The sequence below is a fragment of the Cenococcum geophilum genome (assembly GCF_001692895.1).
Source record: "Cenococcum geophilum 1.58 unplaced genomic scaffold K441scaffold_38, whole genome shotgun sequence".
NCBI classification, from domain to species: Eukaryota; Fungi; Ascomycota; class Dothideomycetes; order Gloniales; family Gloniaceae; genus Cenococcum; species Cenococcum geophilum.
Window position 1 is genome coordinate 581,253 of NW_027137596.1, and position 17,089 is coordinate 598,341.

The 17,089-nt window shown below is 46.0% G+C and overlaps 5 protein-coding genes across 5 annotated transcripts; 3 read left to right on the forward strand and 2 right to left on the reverse strand.

The window, feature by feature from the left end:
• Nucleotides 1-4,350: 4,350 nt before the first annotated feature.
• On the reverse strand, nt 4,351-6,262 carry K441DRAFT_616008 (oxidoreductase FAD-binding protein; the record flags this gene model as incomplete). The annotated part of the gene is made up of 4 exons (XM_067645731.1): nt 6,064-6,262; nt 5,668-5,897; nt 5,399-5,613; nt 4,351-5,336 (listed from the first exon to the last, which is right to left on the reverse strand). Exons 1-4 carry the CDS (start codon nt 6,187-6,189, stop codon nt 4,351-4,353), a joined length of 1,557 nt encoding a protein of 518 aa, XP_067501051.1. The 5' UTR covers nt 6,190-6,262.
• A 1,620-nt stretch (nt 6,263-7,882) lies between these two features.
• K441DRAFT_698377 (uncharacterized protein) lies at nt 7,883-9,576 on the forward strand (the record flags this gene model as incomplete). The annotated part of the gene is made up of 3 exons (XM_067653057.1): nt 7,883-8,619; nt 8,674-9,436; nt 9,484-9,576. The coding sequence occupies exons 1-3, from the start codon at nt 8,174-8,176 to the stop codon at nt 9,574-9,576; spliced, it is 1,302 nt and encodes a 433-aa protein (XP_067501052.1). The 5' UTR covers nt 7,883-8,173.
• A 659-nt stretch (nt 9,577-10,235) lies between these two features.
• K441DRAFT_679539 (uncharacterized protein) lies at nt 10,236-11,357 on the reverse strand (the record flags this gene model as incomplete). The annotated part of the gene is made up of 3 exons (XM_067651272.1): nt 10,236-10,804; nt 10,872-11,219; nt 11,282-11,357. 3 exons carry the CDS (start codon nt 11,355-11,357, stop codon nt 10,236-10,238), a joined length of 993 nt encoding a protein of 330 aa, XP_067501053.1.
• A 317-nt stretch (nt 11,358-11,674) lies between these two features.
• K441DRAFT_664489 (uncharacterized protein) lies at nt 11,675-12,424 on the forward strand. The gene has a single exon (XM_067649361.1). The coding sequence runs from the start codon at nt 11,798-11,800 to the stop codon at nt 12,263-12,265; it is 468 nt and encodes a 155-aa protein (XP_067501054.1). The 5' UTR covers nt 11,675-11,797; the 3' UTR covers nt 12,266-12,424.
• A 185-nt stretch (nt 12,425-12,609) lies between these two features.
• Nucleotides 12,610-16,774, forward strand: K441DRAFT_616017 (uncharacterized protein). The gene is made up of 4 exons (XM_067645732.1): nt 12,610-12,616; nt 12,690-14,014; nt 14,076-16,022; nt 16,104-16,774. Exons 2-4 carry the CDS (start codon nt 13,028-13,030, stop codon nt 16,494-16,496), a joined length of 3,327 nt encoding a protein of 1,108 aa, XP_067501055.1. The 5' UTR covers nt 12,610-12,616; nt 12,690-13,027; the 3' UTR covers nt 16,497-16,774.
• Nucleotides 16,775-17,089: the final 315 nt, after the last annotated feature.

The window sequence follows — 17,089 nt, forward strand, 5'->3', positions numbered from 1 at the left end:
AGTATACTAAGCATATAAATAAAGTTATCTAAAGACTCGGCAATACTGGACTTTAGATTAATATTAATAAGTCTAAGTTCTACTCTACTAAAATAAAATACCTTAGCTTAATTATCTTAACTAATAGTATAACTATAAACCCTAAGAAGGTATAGGCCTTATAGGAATAGAAGGACCTAACGTTAATTAAAGAACTATAACAATTTCTTGGCTTCGCGAACTTCTACTAATAATTTATCTAAGGCTACTCTGCCGTCGCTATACTAATAATAAAACTCCTAAAGAAGGATATTAGATAGCTATGGGGACTAGAACAAGCTAAATCGTTTAAGGCCCTTAAGAGAGCCTTTACTTTAGCACTAGTACTAACATACTATAACTATATAAAAAAAATAGTGGTAGAGATAGACGCATTAAATTAGGCCTTTAGTAAAGTCCTTTTCTAGTATAGCAACAATAGTAAATTAAGACTAGTCGCATTCTTTTTTGTAAAGTACTCTACGCTAGAGTATAACTACAAGATCTATAATAAAGAACTCTTAGCTATTATTAAGGCTTTAGAGGAATAGCGCCCTAAGCTATAAGGGACTAAGGAGCCGTTTAAAATTATTACCGACTATAAGAACCTATAAACGTTTATAACTACTAAGTAGCTAAATTAGCGCTAAGTCTAGTAGGTAGAGTTCCTTTTATAGTTTAACTTTGTAATTATATATAGACCTAGCAGCAAAGCTACGCTCCCTAATGCCCTAAGCTGGCTACTAGGAACAAGACCTAAGGACGCTAATAATAAATACCTCCGCTACCGAGCCTAAGTCGTTATACCACCCTAGAAAGTTAACCCTATAATCTTAGAAAAATTACTATATAAGTCCCGCAACTTTAATAATATGGAGTTTATAGCCGCTCTAGACCCTAAAATAGCCGAAAAGTTACTAGACGAGCTAATTTAGTTGGGATACTAGGAAAACAAATTTATAAAAGATATAGCGGCGGCCCTATAAGATTAGAAAGCTCGCCGTTAGCTAAAGAAGATTAGGAAATTACTCCGTTGCAATAAGTTAGAATATAGTATTATTAATAAATAGATCTACTTCCGCTAACGCCTCTTTGTCCCTAACGCCCTAGACCTCTACCTAGAAGTTATCTACTAATCTTATAGTAGCGGCCCCGCTAGTTACCCTAGCTAGGTTAAGACCCTTAACCTCCTAAACTAAATATACTAGTAGCTAGGAATCTCCTAGTTTACGGCTACCTTTATTAAAGACTATGCTCTATACTTTTGTACTAAAACCCCCCGTTCTACCCCGCCTGGTTTCCTAAAGCCACTAGAACTACCCGCTTACCTATAAATAGATATTTTAATTAACTATATTATAACGCCACGGTATGCTAACGCCACGGTAAGGTATATAAATATATCCTTATTATTATAGACCGCCTAACTAAAATGTAATACTTTGTTTTAGTAATAGGACTCTTAACAGAGGAGCTAGTTAATAGCTTTATTAATAACGTATATAAGCTCTATAGTGCACTAAGCACAATTATCTCCGATCGCGGTATATAATTTATTAGCAACTTCTAGCAACGACTAAGTAAACGCCTTAAGACAACCTTATAACTAAGCTTAGCCTAGTACCTAGAAACGGACGGCTAAACCGAAATTATTAACGCCGCTATAAATAAGTACCTCTGTGCTTTTATTAGCTTTATATAGGATAACTAGGTTAACTATCTACCGCTCGCCAAGTTTGCTATAAATAACTAAGTTAATAAGAGCATAGGTATCTCCCCATTCTTTATAAACTATGGCTTTAACCCTCGCCTTAGAATCGAGCCTACTAGCCCCCACCTACTAATACTATTAGTATAAGTAAAGAAGGAGTTCTTCCGCGTAGACTCTATGGCCAACCGCTTTAAGCGGATATTAATATAGCTTAAGGCCCTAGCCCGGATTTTACAGCAACGCTATAAAGATAATGCTAATACCCGTAGGGACGAGAGCGCGTTATTCTACGAAGGCGATATAGTTATAGTTAGTTTAGAAAATATAAAGATAAACAGACCTAAGAAGAAATGGGATAATAAATAGGACGGCCCGTACCCTATACTCGCAGTATACTAAGGGGCAGTTATAGTAGACCTCCTAGACTACATTTAAGTAAACAAATCCTTCTATATATCTAAGGTCCGCCTCTAGGCTGCCGAAGAGATCTCTAGCTAAGTAAATATCAATATTATAGAGCGCCGTAATGTATAAGGACGAGTAGTAGAGAGAGATAATAACGGCAATATAGAAGATAAATAGGAGTTTAAGAAAATCCTTAACGTATATAATAAAGACCCCTAAGGCCTAACTTATAAGATTAAATGGAAATATTATAAGGATACTACCTAGCAGCTAGAAGAAGACTTAAAGGGTTATAAATAAGCTATACAGCGCTTCTATAAGTAATACTCTAAGAAGCTAGGACCCCCAGACTGGGTATAAGATAAGAAGAAGTTACGCTAAGGTCGTGGCCGACTACCGTGTTAAAATTTGTGGTGGTTAAGATGTTATAGAACTTTAACCGGCGGTTAAAGTTGTCTAATTAACTAGATTCTTATTAAGAAGCGCTATACGGATTGGTTCGGGTGGCGGTGTAGAGTTTTACTAATATTACTTACTAAACTAACCAATTAGGATTTTCTATGCCCGGCATAGAAAATCGCCATTAGCTTAGTTAAAGGCGGTAAGCGGAACTAATATCTTTGCAGTAAAAAACAGGTAACCCTATATACTGCCTATTTTAGAGTTATCTATTTAGTTTAGAGACCAAACTATTTGGGAGAGAGGAGTACTGTTACGGCACTGACCTAACGCATACTGTTCTATACTGTCTCGTACTATTTCCTACTATTAGCTGGCCCACCACTAGTGCCTTGGCGGCTGGCCCTACTATTTGTATATAATACCCCCTTTTTACCTTCTCCTCTTTATACCATAACGTAGTTATTCAGTCTACTTCATTGCAGCACTGTAACATCTAGGGTTAAAAGGAATTAATATATTATATATCGATCTAGGTCGGCTAATTAGTAGAAGAAGCTATATTATCTCCTATACTTTATTCCATAAAAGATATTAAGATTTAACCTCTACTTTAGATGATTCTATAGTAAATACTCTTTAATAGATACCTAGTATACCGTAAAGCTAGCTAACCTTATCCCATAGAACGCCTGCGTCCATCTAGAAAGTGGTCCGTACGGAACACCGAGCTCAAAAATACGCGCAAATTGTATATAGATTCAAGCAATAGATTATTATCAACTATGTCTTCCAAACGTACTACCAATGATATAGATCTTGTTGAACCGACCTAATATCAAGTTGATCCAAATTGCAAAACAAAAGAACCATCCCAGAACCGTGGCCTCTACCTGTTTTCAACCCCCTTCACATCGACGATTTCAACGATCACGGCAAGCCAATTCTACCCTCAGGCGTCGAGTAGAGTAATACTTTCGCGATATTCAGTCAATTCTTCACAGATGAGGTTATGGAGCAGCTGGCAGATTGGACAAACAAGCACGCAAGCAGCGGCCCGAGGGCAAGGAACAATCGCCATGGGTGCGGATATGGCAGCCAGCGTGCAAGGACAAATTGTACGGGTATTCAGGTGTGCTTATTCATAGAGAGCTACTAAACTCAAAGGATTGAGTGTATATAGGCCCTTCGTATGGCAATCGACAGATATCACGAACCTTATATTTCTGATCACGGAGCCTTAATCCTATTGATTCCATTGGCTGGTTCTTATCGATAACAGATGGACGCAAGTTGGCGTTCCAAGGGATAAATACGCCCCTAAAAGAACTACCTAAACTAATTCCTATTTACGGGTATACCGGATAGGGAGGTAACCTATTATAGCTATCTTACGGATCTACCTCCGTATTAACAGACGAGGTAGTGCAACATCCTCTTTCTTATAAGAATCAAAATCTATGGCCTGATTACGATTGCGTTGATTATGTGCAACCCTGCTCACCATCCTATGTTGGCTTTCTGAAAAAAGTGCTGTTGCAATACAATGTTAACGTAGGAACAATGGCGTAAACCACCGGCAGTCATTCGTTTAGTTCTTGCCATGTTATGTAAGTTCTGGATGACCGTGTAATGGTATTCGAAACTGAACATACGGAAATACTTTACAATTCGCTTGAATATCTAGAGCCATTCAAGAGGACACAACTAGGACGGCAAAAATAAAACATAAATTGCACTAATTGCACTAATTGCACTAATCCCATGCATCACCACCAACATTAAATCCTCCGAGATATGTCCCTAAAGCCAAATCACTACGACGTGGCTAACTTGAAGCCACCTGGAACAGCCTTTTGAAACAGTGAGTTCGGGTCGTACTTTTTACTGACACTTTGCAAAAAGTTCTTGTTCGCCTGTCCATAACTAGTAATAGGCTTCTGCCACGGTGCAGCGTAGTTCAGGTAAATAAACTCATTCCACACGCCCATCGACTTTGCCTTTGCCACCGCATCGTCAAACAGCTGCTGTACGGCCGCATAAACTGTGGCATCGTCCGTCGGCAATGCCCAGCTCACTACTGCGAGCGCGTTGATGAAGTCGTCGGTGAACCGGTCCAGGCCAAGCACATTCCCACCAGTGGCTGCGGACTTGGAATAGATAACCTGTGGTAGAGGCTGGAAAGTCAAAGTGAAGAGAAGCCCCGTGATGGTGCTGAGAGAAGTCACCATGGCATCAGCGAGGTCCCAGAAATCAGACATAAATTCAGCGCTGTTAGTAAATGTCATGGTGGCGAAGAGGTTGCTCTTTCCGTCCGTTGTAGGGCCGCTTGATGCTGCGATCTCGTCTGTAAACGAAGAAAGAGGGGCGATGCGCATTGTGTTCGCTAGGGCTGGTAGTGCGAACAAAGGAACGAAGACTGGAGGATATGGAGTCGGCTTAGTGTACTCGACATCGCTAAGAATGAGTTTGAGGCCGGCGTCCCAGACGAAATTGGTGATAAGTGCAGCGTACGGGTCGTATGTTGTGCTATGGGTGAAATTGGATATGAAGTTTATGACGTCCTGTTTTTCTGTAATGGCTTGAATAAGGGATCCGCCCCAGAAGGAGCCTTGCTGAAAGAGGCGCACGTCAAACCGGGTTACAACGCCGAGGTTATTCGATCCACCTTTGAGGGCGCGGTAAAGGGTCGGATTAGAAGTTGCGTTGGCGTTGACAGTAGCTCCGGAGGCGAGGACAACCTCGAAGTTGAACACATTGTCACAAGCGAAGCCGTAACGACCGGAGAAGAAAGACACACCTCCTATGCTAAGCTTTTAGTATGAAAGAAGATATGAAAGAGAAGATTTGTAAATGTCGTGGTACCTCCAGTCATTAAACCTCCAACGCCTACATCGCTCACTCTCCCGCCAACCATAGCAAGGTCTAAAGAATCGAGCGTGGTATACACGTTGGCCCATCTGTTTCCTGGGCCGATGCCGGCAATGCTCTGGTCACTGGAGACTGTTACCTGATTCAAACTGGCCAAATCGATGGTGATTCCGCCATCTATGTTAGCAGCTCCAGCCTGAGGAGTGTGGCTGATTGATATTAGTCAACTGAATTAGAACACTGCATAATGGCGAGAACCATACCCTGCACTTTTTATGGCAAAATTGCAACCATTCATGGACATTGTGTATGCAATGTTGAGAATAAACACCGCGGTTGAAACATCTTGACTTCTAGCAGGAATGACGATGCAAGCGGGATGTAAACTTTGCTCCTGTTGTGACCAATACGAGAGCAGTGATGTTTGATAGCTCAGGTCAGTTAAATCATTGTAGTGAACTTTCCCGGGGAGGAAATAATCGAGAGCAGCACACTAAGTAATTTATGGTTAGAATTTTGAAAAGAAAACGACGCTTTATTAACACAGCAATGTCGATCAACACATGTGAGACGAGAGGAAGAAATTTGCGCTGCGATTAACAATAAGGCGATGTCTATAAAGTTCCTCTGGCTGTTTATATAATAGAAAGATTGCTTACGCATGTCCCAGAATTTATTAGTTGGTTCTTTGCCGTAGTCGCACTTGGTTGATTTGCTGGTGCTGCGCTGGCTGGTAGAGGGATAATAAAGGCGACGGCCAACGATATTAAGAAGGGTAACTGCATGTTGGTTGCCGTGAAGGTCTGAAGGACGGTTACCTTGGAGTTAAATAAACAGCTTATGGCATATCATTTCCTCGAATATCCCTTCGTGTGGCAAGTTTTCTTGGACTTTTCGTATATGCACGCCTCATAAGCCAATCTAGAGGCTCTATACCGTATAGAGCTTGGTGTTAAAGCCTCCGGTCAGTGCGGTTGCTTAGTAAAGGTGCTGGCGCCTCATTCACGCTTTTAACGCTTGGATATTGCGGTAAACAGTAGCAATGTGGCCAGGAAGCCTATAATATTTAGTGTAGTTGATTAAAAAGCTTTAATATTAAATTTTCAGTCCTTATGCCGCCCAAAAAGAGTCGTGCGTCTTCGGCTCCAAAGCCTCCAAGGTTGGTTAATAAAGGGCAGAAACTTATAGTTATGATGTTATACATCACAACTTTTTGCCCGGCTTCCTCAAAAAATATATATATGGGTGTTTATAGTGGTGGCCTCTGCAGTATTTCATCAACATCGCGTTTTGGTAAGGCTTGCTAATAAAATCACGCTAGCTAGGGTGCCTACAGCATGTTAACCCAGGCAGGAGCGCCCAAAGCGCCCAATACGAAAAGTCTCTTTTGCCACACAAAGGGATCAAGTTTTCTTTGGTAAATGTTGGTTACGGTAGGCACTAAGGTGGAAGGCATCGTTCCGAGGTCTGTATCTAGGTACAACTGCAATAGGGGAAGATAGGCCTATAGGATAGAATGCATTGAGGGCGGTAAGAGCATTGTGGAGAATCTGATGTGCTTGTCTTGACCTCCAAGGAAAGATTCATCGCTTTGCCAATCAGCAGGCGAGGAAAAAGCCAAACGTATGTAGGATTTATTGAAGTAAAAGGGGATGCCAAGCTTGCGATTCGGGATGGGATCTGACCGGTCTTGTTTTACGGTCAGACCTGGTAAAAACAAGCCATTGACGTAGTGGAAATGTCGGTAAATATCACGGATGAATAGACTCGCGAATGATTGAAATTTCTCCCACGGCCGCGCTCACGGCTGGTTGAACTACTGTACGGCATGCTCTTGATTCTTCCTGGCCGTAGGTAGTATTCGTTATAAAGAGATCTGATGAAAAGCATGATGAAGAGAGAATTGAAAGATTCTGTTAAACGTTACCCCAAGCATTGTGTCGTCCACATCAGAAATAGGGTGTCGGTAGCGAGGCATAACTTGCGGCGTCTTTCCGGCACTTGTTTGGGGTTCGGGTAATCTGGCAAGACGTGCATAGGTTATGTGGCAGGTGTATTTCAGCCAAAAGTCGATGGGCAACCTTGGAACCAACACGAGTGGTTGACTCTATTGCCTGAAAATTACCGAAAGCATGTGCTTAGCGGGCCTTAGCTTTTGTATCCTCTTCCCTTTCGAGACTAGCAGCTTTTCCATAAGGCTGCCCGTAAGGGCGCTGGCGTTTTTGGGGGTCTTTGGCGGGTTTTAGGGGCAGAGACCGCCCAAAATCTTATTGCTTATAGAGCGCCCGTAACTCTGGAGCCTCATAGGGGGCAGCCACTAGTCCCGAAAAGGAAGGGAAATCGCTTTTCGCGCGGTCCTCCACTTGATCATTTGCTTCTCCAAAAAACACCTACAAAGAGCGCTCGGCGTGGGTCTTCTCGGAACGAAGATGCAGGTCACGCGGAGATGCTATGCCTCCTTGATCGTAGTGCCTCCGATCTGCTTCCTGATGAGACGATTGACTCCCGTGCGGCTGAAATTGGCCCCAACGTGCAACATCCCCTCATCGCCGCTACTCGTATTCTCGTCAACATTTTAAATCGCCCACAGATACCAAGAATTTAACGGCATCTGTGACGGACGTACCACCTCCACCGGCAAAGTTCCCCGGCTTCATCGAATACCGATACCGGCTGGCCTGTACAGCACCAGCTCTTGGTTGGACAGCACCCTTGCACCGCGAGCCACAATTCAAAGGGAGTGCGTAAGCCATTCCGCCTTAAGCCAACATGTGCGATCCAGTGTCAGTGCTTGGGGCAGCCTTAACTGTCGCCAGTACAGCCATTACCTTGGGCCAACAGACTTACGACATGGTCACGGGAATCCAAGAAGCACCGGATAATATCAGGCGTCTTGCAGGCGACTTACAATCACTATATTCTGTCTTAGGCCTGCTAGCACACGCGCTCACTGCCCAGGATAAGGTATCACGCCAAGAGAGTCTGCCGGTCCATTTGATCAGCAACATCAAAGAACTACTTGAAAAGTGCATTGATGTCTTCAAGGAGATAGGCAAGATTGTCAAGCCCTTTATGGACTCCAATGGCAATGCCCTGCGTGGTACTTGGAGGGGGTTTAAGTGGGAAATGGGGAAGAAAAATGGTGTGTTGGGGTTGCAGAGAACATTGAGCGACTATAAACTCACACTTGAATTGGCAATTTCGTCACTGAATTTGTATGTTTTGAAAATTTTAGACAAGCAGTTAAACTCTACTGACCATATATAAAGTATCAATTCCTCGCAGACGATAGATATGGTGCAGCACCTTCATAAGGACATTCGCCGTCTTCGTCGCCAGGTTGATAGTAGGGATAGAGAGGACAGGGCACAAAGAAATACGCCTGCGGCCCGGCAAGATCCTAATTCTAGCCAAGATGCGTATAATATTACTATGCGACGCTTCCTCGCACGAACGGAGTCCGTTATTTCATCCACTTCAACTTCAACCCGCGTGACGGACTCAGTATTCTCCGATGACTTATCAGACGTTAGATCCGTGACGGAATACTCTGAGCCACATGCTACTGACGCTATGAACCAAATATCCTTGAAGGAGGATCAATACAATGAAGATATACTGAATTCAAGAGAAACCAAGCCACAAGAACATCGAGACGAATTTGACCCTTCGGAGGGATTGCAGGAGCCCACCCAAAAAAGGAGCGTTCCGAATGTTCCGTTCGAAACTACCAATAAGCCAAAGAAGCCTCCTTCGTGGAACTGGTTTAAGAGACGAACGAAGAAGAATGGAGATATGCTTAGTCCAGGTCTCGAGCCTGTCGTGGAAGCTAATATTTATTCACAATCAAGCATTCCTGGAGCAACAGATCATGTTATTGCGGATAGAAGCTCGGTCCTAACGACTGAGTGGTCCGGGGACATTGATGAGACTCATCTTTCCCAGTCGCGAGCCACTGAAAACTCGGAAGAAACGCAGGTGCAACCACACCAAAGAGCAGCCTCAAGCGTGGGATGCGAGCTTCAGAAGTCTGTCAGCGTTCCGGCTATTCCAACTCTCCATCAAGAACATCAAAGCAGCCTCCGGCCACCCCAAGCTGTGCCTCATCGGGCTATGACTACCCCCATGAGCACGATTTCTTTATCGGCTCAGCACAATCCATATCACTTTAGTGGATCTGGCCAGCAAGATGACCAGCCTGATGGAAAAACATCAGCGACTCCTGCTATGACGGATCGGGATGCCCTTCTCAGTTCTCTAAGAAGAGCGGCATCAGAATCTCAAAGTGCTAATGGGGGGACTTCAGCGGCTTCGGGCCAAAATGTAGAAGGCCGAGATCTTGACAAGACCTGTAAAGGGTGTAAAGATCCAATCAAGGAAGAGAAGCATTATAATCTCAGCAGCCACTGCTGGCACACTCGCTGTTTCCGCTGTAATTTTTGTCGGGTGACCCTCCAGTCCGACGGCCCCACCGCCTTCTTCTTCTATGATGATACCCTGGTCTGCAATAGTTGCGGCTACAGCTGTCAATCCTGTCACCAACGTGTGGAAGAGCATGGCGCTAAGGAAGATGGCTTGGCTGGCAGCTTCGCCAGAATCCAAACCCTTACAAATACCCCGGGCGAGCTGGCTTGTCCCGGCGTCTTCTTCTGCCACGAATGCTACAAGGGGATTAAGAACCTTCGGTACGTTCGCACAAGACAGGGCATTTTCTGCTTAGCTTGCCATCCGCAAACGATGTCAGAGATGGAGCAAAGTAGGCGAGAGCGGGAGAGAGAAAGGATGCGGGCCGTCCCTGTTCTTGTATCCTGAAACATATCATACATGCAGCTTAGCCTAGCCCAACGCCTCTTTGCGCTCTTAATCTGTTCGTATTCTCCAGGACCTCCCGATCCAAAGCCCACCACCAATTCCGGAAAAACGCTTCGCCAACTTCCCATGTCTTGCCATCAAACTCGTTCATTCCATTGACACGGAATCCTTCGGCTGTATCATCGATATCGAAAACGATTTGCATAATGGCCATCGAGTCGCGAGCAGGCGGTGGTCGCAGTGGTGCTGGTAGCGAGAGGGCACAGATGAGCTTTGTGCGGACGGAGGGCCAAGGAAGGATGTCCAAGAGCGGGTGATGCGGGATGCGCTGCTGCACGTCCGTTGGCTGTAGATTCAGAGGGACGGATTGGGGTTGCGGAGTGAGCGTGCGGAGGGCGAACGGGTCAAATATGGAATTTGCACAGTCGAGGAGATTGGCGACAGTCAGTCCGGCACGGAGGGCATTGAGGACTGGGACTTCTAGGGCGGCATCATTCGAGAGTGGGAAGGAGAACGCTGAATACCCTTCTTTAAGTGGAGTTTCAGGACGGACTTCTTGAATTGCCGGGTTGGTTCCGTGACATCCAACTGTTGTTGTTAGATGTAGCACTTTCTAGCTCTGTGCAACGAAGAGAATTAGGAGAATTGAATATACCATCTTTAGAATACGTAGCGTCATACGGACTCAACTCTATCTCTCCTGCTTGACAAGTTGTATATTGGTCAAAACCTAGCAGCATGGAATCCTCATCACTGTAAAGTGAACCAAAGAGATCCACGTTGAATCCTCCTTTGGATACTTCAAGTTCTGGGGCAGGAGTTTGCATTGGAGTATTTTCAGCATCAAGCCTCTCATTTTGTGGCTCACACTGGGTTGATGATGGGGTCGGTAACGATGTAGTTGCGGCAGAATTACTTGGGTTCTGTGGCTGTGTTGATGCTTGAGGTAATACCGTCTTCGCCTTGGCTTCTAGCGCCGCAAGCTTTTCGCGTTTTCTTTGCCCTAAGGCCGGCAGAGTCAATGTTAAAAATTTTGGGTAGGCAAGGTGATGTATGGTGGCGTACGGTATCTTCGCTGAGCAAGGACATTGAGAACACGCTTTCGATCGGGGTCGCCTGGTGTTGGGAGTGGGGAAGACATCACGCCGTTATTGTGGTCAAGATGGATCCCTGTGTGCTGTCAATGTAAATATGATAAAACGTTATTCTACCAATTCAAAGTAATAAAGATTCTGAGGAAAGTCTCGAAAAGCGGCCTCTTCGCAGGTAATAACGTTGTGCGGGGTTAAGCATAACGTTATGCTGTGGCGTGTGACTCGGCGAATCTGATCGTATTGCTGAGAGGCTTGAATACGAGAATAAGCTCACCCAACTAAGAGAAAAGAGTTCGGGGCTTCTGCTATAGATGCGAGGTGCATGTCGTAAGGCTCTGTTTTATATAGAAATGATTGCCCTTGCTCTCAAGACTTTACAAACACAGTTTCCTCTGCGTATTGATCATCCTTCCTCTCCATAAGGCTTCTTAAATATCTCTACTATATCTCTTTGTCTTCAATAACTATCTGAGTTTACCGTGCTGCCATGGCATCATCCGCATCCAAAGATTCTACAGAACCGTTAATCCCTGGAGTTAGCGCAAGGACATTACCGGACAACCAGAGTAAAGTCGGCCTACACGTCATAAAGACAACGGCTGTGCTTCGAGCTATCAGTGGCGCCGCATGTCTATTTGCACCTAAACTTGTAGGCGAGCTTTTCCAGCTGTCGATTGCGCCGCAAGACATGATCCTAGCTCGACTATTCGGCGTTCGTGATGCCGTTCTCGGAGGTTTATTATGGACTGCGAAAGACGCATCTAGGACCACTGACGCGACACAGTCTGAGATTCGACGGGCTCTTTGGGCAAATATCATAACCGATTCCGTGGATCTGTGCAGTTGTCTGGTAGGCCTCATGGATGGAACCATGAGCGTGCCGTCAGCTGCGTTGGTTGGTGGAGGCGCGTTCGTTTTCACCTTGTTAGGCATTATAGGCCTAAAGTCGACCTAAAATATGCAGACTATCCTGTAATGGATTTTGGTTCTGTGGAGGAGGGGTGATGAATGATGGATGGACTCTCAGACGTGGAATAGGAATTGCCAACATGTTATCATCTAGTCAGACGCATAACCATATTCTGTAGATAAATCTCACTGCTTTAACTTGGCCTAGAGCTGACACTGAGGACTTGCCGTTTAGAAGCACGCGTGACGCGGCGTCGCAGACGTGAAATAGGAAAGGACGCGTTCTGTTGTACGGTTGCTATGGAGTTGGTTGCTATGGAGCAACGAACGCCAAGACCTTTGCGCCCCTCCATCAACAAAACTGAATTCAACGAGCCAACACCTGCATCGTGAAACTGTACGTACCCTTAAGCTCCTCTATCCTTTAAAACTCCGCCCAAAGACACAACTGACCACGGTATGGTAAATAGCCAAGATCCACGCCGGGAGCCGTCCGGTTAACACTCTTACTTCGCCGCAGAAGCCTAAATTTACTCCATCTACAAACAACAAAGCTACTTTAACACCTCATACACAGTCCAGCGGTTCTGAGACGGATCCCAATTCCCTATCGCGTGCGGCCAAACTTGTGATAACAGAGACTAGTAGATACGGGGGCAGGCGGCAAGCTGTGGATAAAGAGTCATCCGAAGGAGATAATCGAGGAGACTCAATAATTGGTGATCCAAGCTCTCTGTTTGAGAAGGACCATACCGAGCCTTTGGGAGCTAGAAGAGGCCCCAGAGAGATATCACAGAAAGGGGACGCCATGGTTAATCAACGAGAGGCACAAAAGCCTAGCACACAACCACAACCACCAGTCCCAAAAGCACTACAAGATTTAACAAACAATCCACCGCAATTTGGGGATACGAGTCCGCTCAGAAATCCTTTAAAGAAAGATATCCGAAACGATGAATCTTCGCACCTATTCAACATTCCGAAGCCAAATCAGGCTCGTCCAGAACACCATCGGGCTCCACAACCACAACAAGCCCAGGCACCACCGCCTTTCACTATCCCTCCAAAGGTACATCCTTTCAGCCAGTATGTGCCTCCGACGCAACCCAATTCTACAGCTAGCAGATGGTCGTACAGCTCCGATATAATGGAGATTCCACGTCCTGCTAACTCCTTCCCTCCCAACCCACCACAAAACTCCCGGACTCCTGTTGAGATTCCAAGACCGGGAAACTATCCGACCTACACAACGCAGCCAGCTCCCCGACCGGTGTACTCTTCTATGGGCGGCACACATGGCTTTCAACCCGTCAACTTTTTTGGGCAACAAAATGCGATTGACTTGACGAGGAAGAATGACGACGATGAGTTCGATCCTGATGCAGCTTTGCGCGAGGGCCAGAATAAATTCGGCGCAGTGGACCCGTACATGTATGTTGATGCTGCGCAGGCCAACGAGAACATCAAGGCTCTACTGGAGGGAGCCTTCGATGATGAGGAAGAAAAGATACGTCGTACAAGAGGCCGCAAGAAGAAGCAGCAACAGCAAAAAGTTGAAGATGCTGATACGAATGCTTTGGCAAAGAAGCTTCAAGCTCTAGATATGAAGGCCGAGGAGAAAGAAGCCGAAGCCGAAGCTGAGGAAGACGACGAGGAAGACGATGGTAGTGTCGAGGGCTTGACTGTCAGGTTGCTTCCCCACCAAGTCGATGGTGTGGCTTGGATGACGGATAAAGAGGTTGGAGTCCGGAAGAAGAATGGTGTGCTACCAAAAGGTGGCATTCTTGCTGATGATGTGAGCTATTACTTTTCCCCTCTCTTCTATTCATTAAGACTAAGTATTAATTTGTTTTCAGATGGGTCTCGGCAAGACGATTCAATCTCTAGCTCTAATTCTCTCGAATCCTCGACCACCAGTAGACGCACCACCTGATAATCCTAAGAACAAGATCGCTTCGAGTGTTGGCAAGGGTACGCTAGTCGTGGCTCCACTGGCACTAATTAAACAATGGGAGTCCGAGATCAATACCAAAGTCCATAAATCTCACAGCCTACGTGTTTTGGTTCATCATGGTCCTTCCCGAACTAAGGATTTCTCCAAACTCAAAAATTATGATGTGGTCATCACTACCTACAATGTTCTTTCTTCGGAGCATTCTAATAGTGATGAGCGCGAGGATGGGCTGAAAGCTGGCTGCTTTGGGGTGCACTGGTATCGTGTTATTTTGGATGAAGCGCACAGCATCAAGAACCGCAATACGAAGATGACCAAGGCCTGTTATGATTTAAGGTCGCATTACCGCTGGTGCTTGACTGGTACACCTATGCAGAACAATCTTGACGAGCTTCAGAGTTTGATTAAGTTCCTGCGTATCAAGCCATACGACGAACTTAAAAACTGGAAAGACTCAATTACTGGCCCCATGAAGAATGGACGCGGTGGACTCGCGATGAAGCGGCTGCAATATTTCCTGAAAGCATTCATGAAGCGACGCACCAAGGACGTCCTCAAGAAAGAGGGCGCCCTCAATCCGGGCGGCAAGGTGAAAGAGGGTGGAGACAAGTCTGGCGGCTTCAGGATTGTGGCTAGGAACATTGAGACTGTTGTGGCACATTTCACACCCGAAGAACGCCGGTTTTACGACTGCCTCGCATCCCGAGCACAGGATCGACTAGAGGAAATGATGGGTGGTGAGAAGGCTGATTATATTGGTGCTTTGGTCTTGCTGCTTCGCCTCCGTCAGGCTTGCAACCATCCAGAGCTGATTAAAAGCAACGTCAAGAATGATAAGGATGCTCTGGCTACAGGTTCAACTTCGCCCCATGGTGCTGGTTCGCAGACTAGACGCTCTCGCGATACTGCAGACAAGGATGTGGACGACATGGCTGCTATGCTTGGTGGACTCAGCGTAGAAACTAAGAAATGCGATGTCTGCCAAGCTACCCTGAATCAGTCTGAAATGGCTGCTGGTGCCCTTCGGTGCGAAGATTGCGAGAATGATCTGTCAATGTCACAGAGGAAGAAGCACAAACATAAGCACCGCTCAAAACACCACAAGAGTAAGAAGGAGAGTAAGAAGCATCGAGATACCAAGAAAGAGGAGAGTGTGAGCCCCGAACCCCAAAAGCTTGCTAGAAACCGCCGGGTCATCCTGGATAGTGATGGCGAAGATGAGGGAGAAGGTGATTGGGTTGTCCCTGCGTCTCAGCAAAAAGTACCAGAGCTAGGAAAGGCTGGTGGTATAGATGATGAAAATGCGGAAGGCGGAGGCGAATGGCTCGAATCTAATGACTCTGAGACTGACGAGGAGGGATCCCCGGTTGGCCAAAAGAAAAGGAGCAAGAAAGTCATTAGCCTCGAGTCAGATGATGAGCAGGAAGACTCCGAATCCGAGCCTGAGGGCGAATCCGACTCAAACTCAAACTCGGAGACCGAATCTGAATCTGAGTCAGAAGAAGAATCAGACTCTGACCCTGTATACTCCGCTTCCCACCTTACACCCTCAACAAAGATCCGCCATCTCCTCCAGATCCTCGAAAAGGAAACCCCCGACCACAAAGTAATTGTCTTCTCGCAATTCACATCGATGCTTGATCTCATCGAACCATTCCTCAGGCGCAACGGCTACGTCTTCACGCGCTACGATGGGAGCATGCGCAATGACCACCGGGAAGCAAGTTTGAATAAATTAAGGAATGACAAGAGGACAAGAGTACTACTCTGCAGTTTGAAGTGCGGTAGTTTGGGCCTCAACCTTACCGCTGCAAGCCGAGTGGTTATTCTAGAGCCATTCTGGAATCCTGTAAGTCCCCCCCTCGTACAACATACCTTCAACCCAGCCTTGCCAATTGGATAATAATGCTAACACTTTGTCTAAATCTAGTTCGTGGAAGAACAAGCCATAGACCGCGTCCACCGCCTTAACCAAACCGTAGACGTAACAGTCTACAAACTTACCATTGCTTCCTCGGTCGAAGCCCGCATCTTGGATCTGCAAGACGCCAAGCGCAAGCTCGCCAGTGCGGCCATCGAGGGTGGCAAGGCCGTCGCCAAACTCAGCATGAAGGACATCATGAACCTGTTCAAACGCGATGCCGAGTTCGACACCAGGCACGAAAGGGAGGCGGAGCTCGAGCATCAGGGCCTGTTTGAGCGGATGAGAGTTCTGGAAAGCCCTAAAGGAGGTGTCGATATGGGGATTACGGTTATGGCGAAGGGACGGAAGGCTGGGGGGAGGGAAGGCCGGAGCGATGATTCGGTGTATGGCCGGCGTTGAGGGCATATGACCCCCGTGTATTTCCTGGACAACAGTGAACGGTCTGGGTTGAGTGTAATTGTTACTGGCAATGTTTTGTTTCTGGTTAGGGTTCGGCGCGGCTGGGCTGCTGTTCTTTCGGTTCCTTTCAGGATATAATCGTCGTTCTCATGAATACTAGCCGCAGTTTGCAGGCTAGTTTATCAGGCCATCGTCACGGATCATTCATTCAATCATCAGTCATATATTCCTATTCGCGTTCTGATTTCCCCAAGAATGTGAAAAACTCAACAGCTGGGAACAAATCAATACTTCACGAGAGTTAAGAGTACAAAAACCAAGCCCAGCACGTTAATCCCACTCCCGCTAGAAACCACAACACTTCCGCCTGCAAACACGTTCTGGCCCGCTCAATATTCGCATCTGGAATAATATCTTCAATCGGCCTTGGTGTCTCGCTTGCGATCCTCTCAGCAAGGCTCGCGATGCTGTTCGCGTGCCCAGAAGCCTCTCCCTAGGTGTTCCGCTCTGGCCGACGTATGGTGGGCCATACGCACCAAACCGCCAACGCCTCAAATTCGCCTCATCAAAATATCGCCCCATTTGAACCACGA

What these genes read in the sequence shown, in the direction of transcription:
- K441DRAFT_664489 (XM_067649361.1), top strand. Translation starts at nt 11,798, where the DNA reads ATGGCATCATCCGCATCCAAAGATTCTACAGAACCGTTAATCCCTGGA.
- K441DRAFT_616017 (XM_067645732.1), top strand. Translation starts at nt 13,028, where the DNA reads ATGGTTAATCAACGAGAGGCACAAAAGCCTAGCACACAACCACAACCA. An exon ending in GTGGCATTCTTGCTGATGAT is followed by an intron (nt 14,015 to 14,075) that starts GTGAGCTATTAC and finishes ATTTGTTTTCAG; the next exon opens with ATGGGTCTCGGCAAGACGAT. An exon ending in TAGAGCCATTCTGGAATCCT is followed by an intron (nt 16,023 to 16,103) that starts GTAAGTCCCCCC and finishes GTCTAAATCTAG; the next exon opens with TTCGTGGAAGAACAAGCCAT.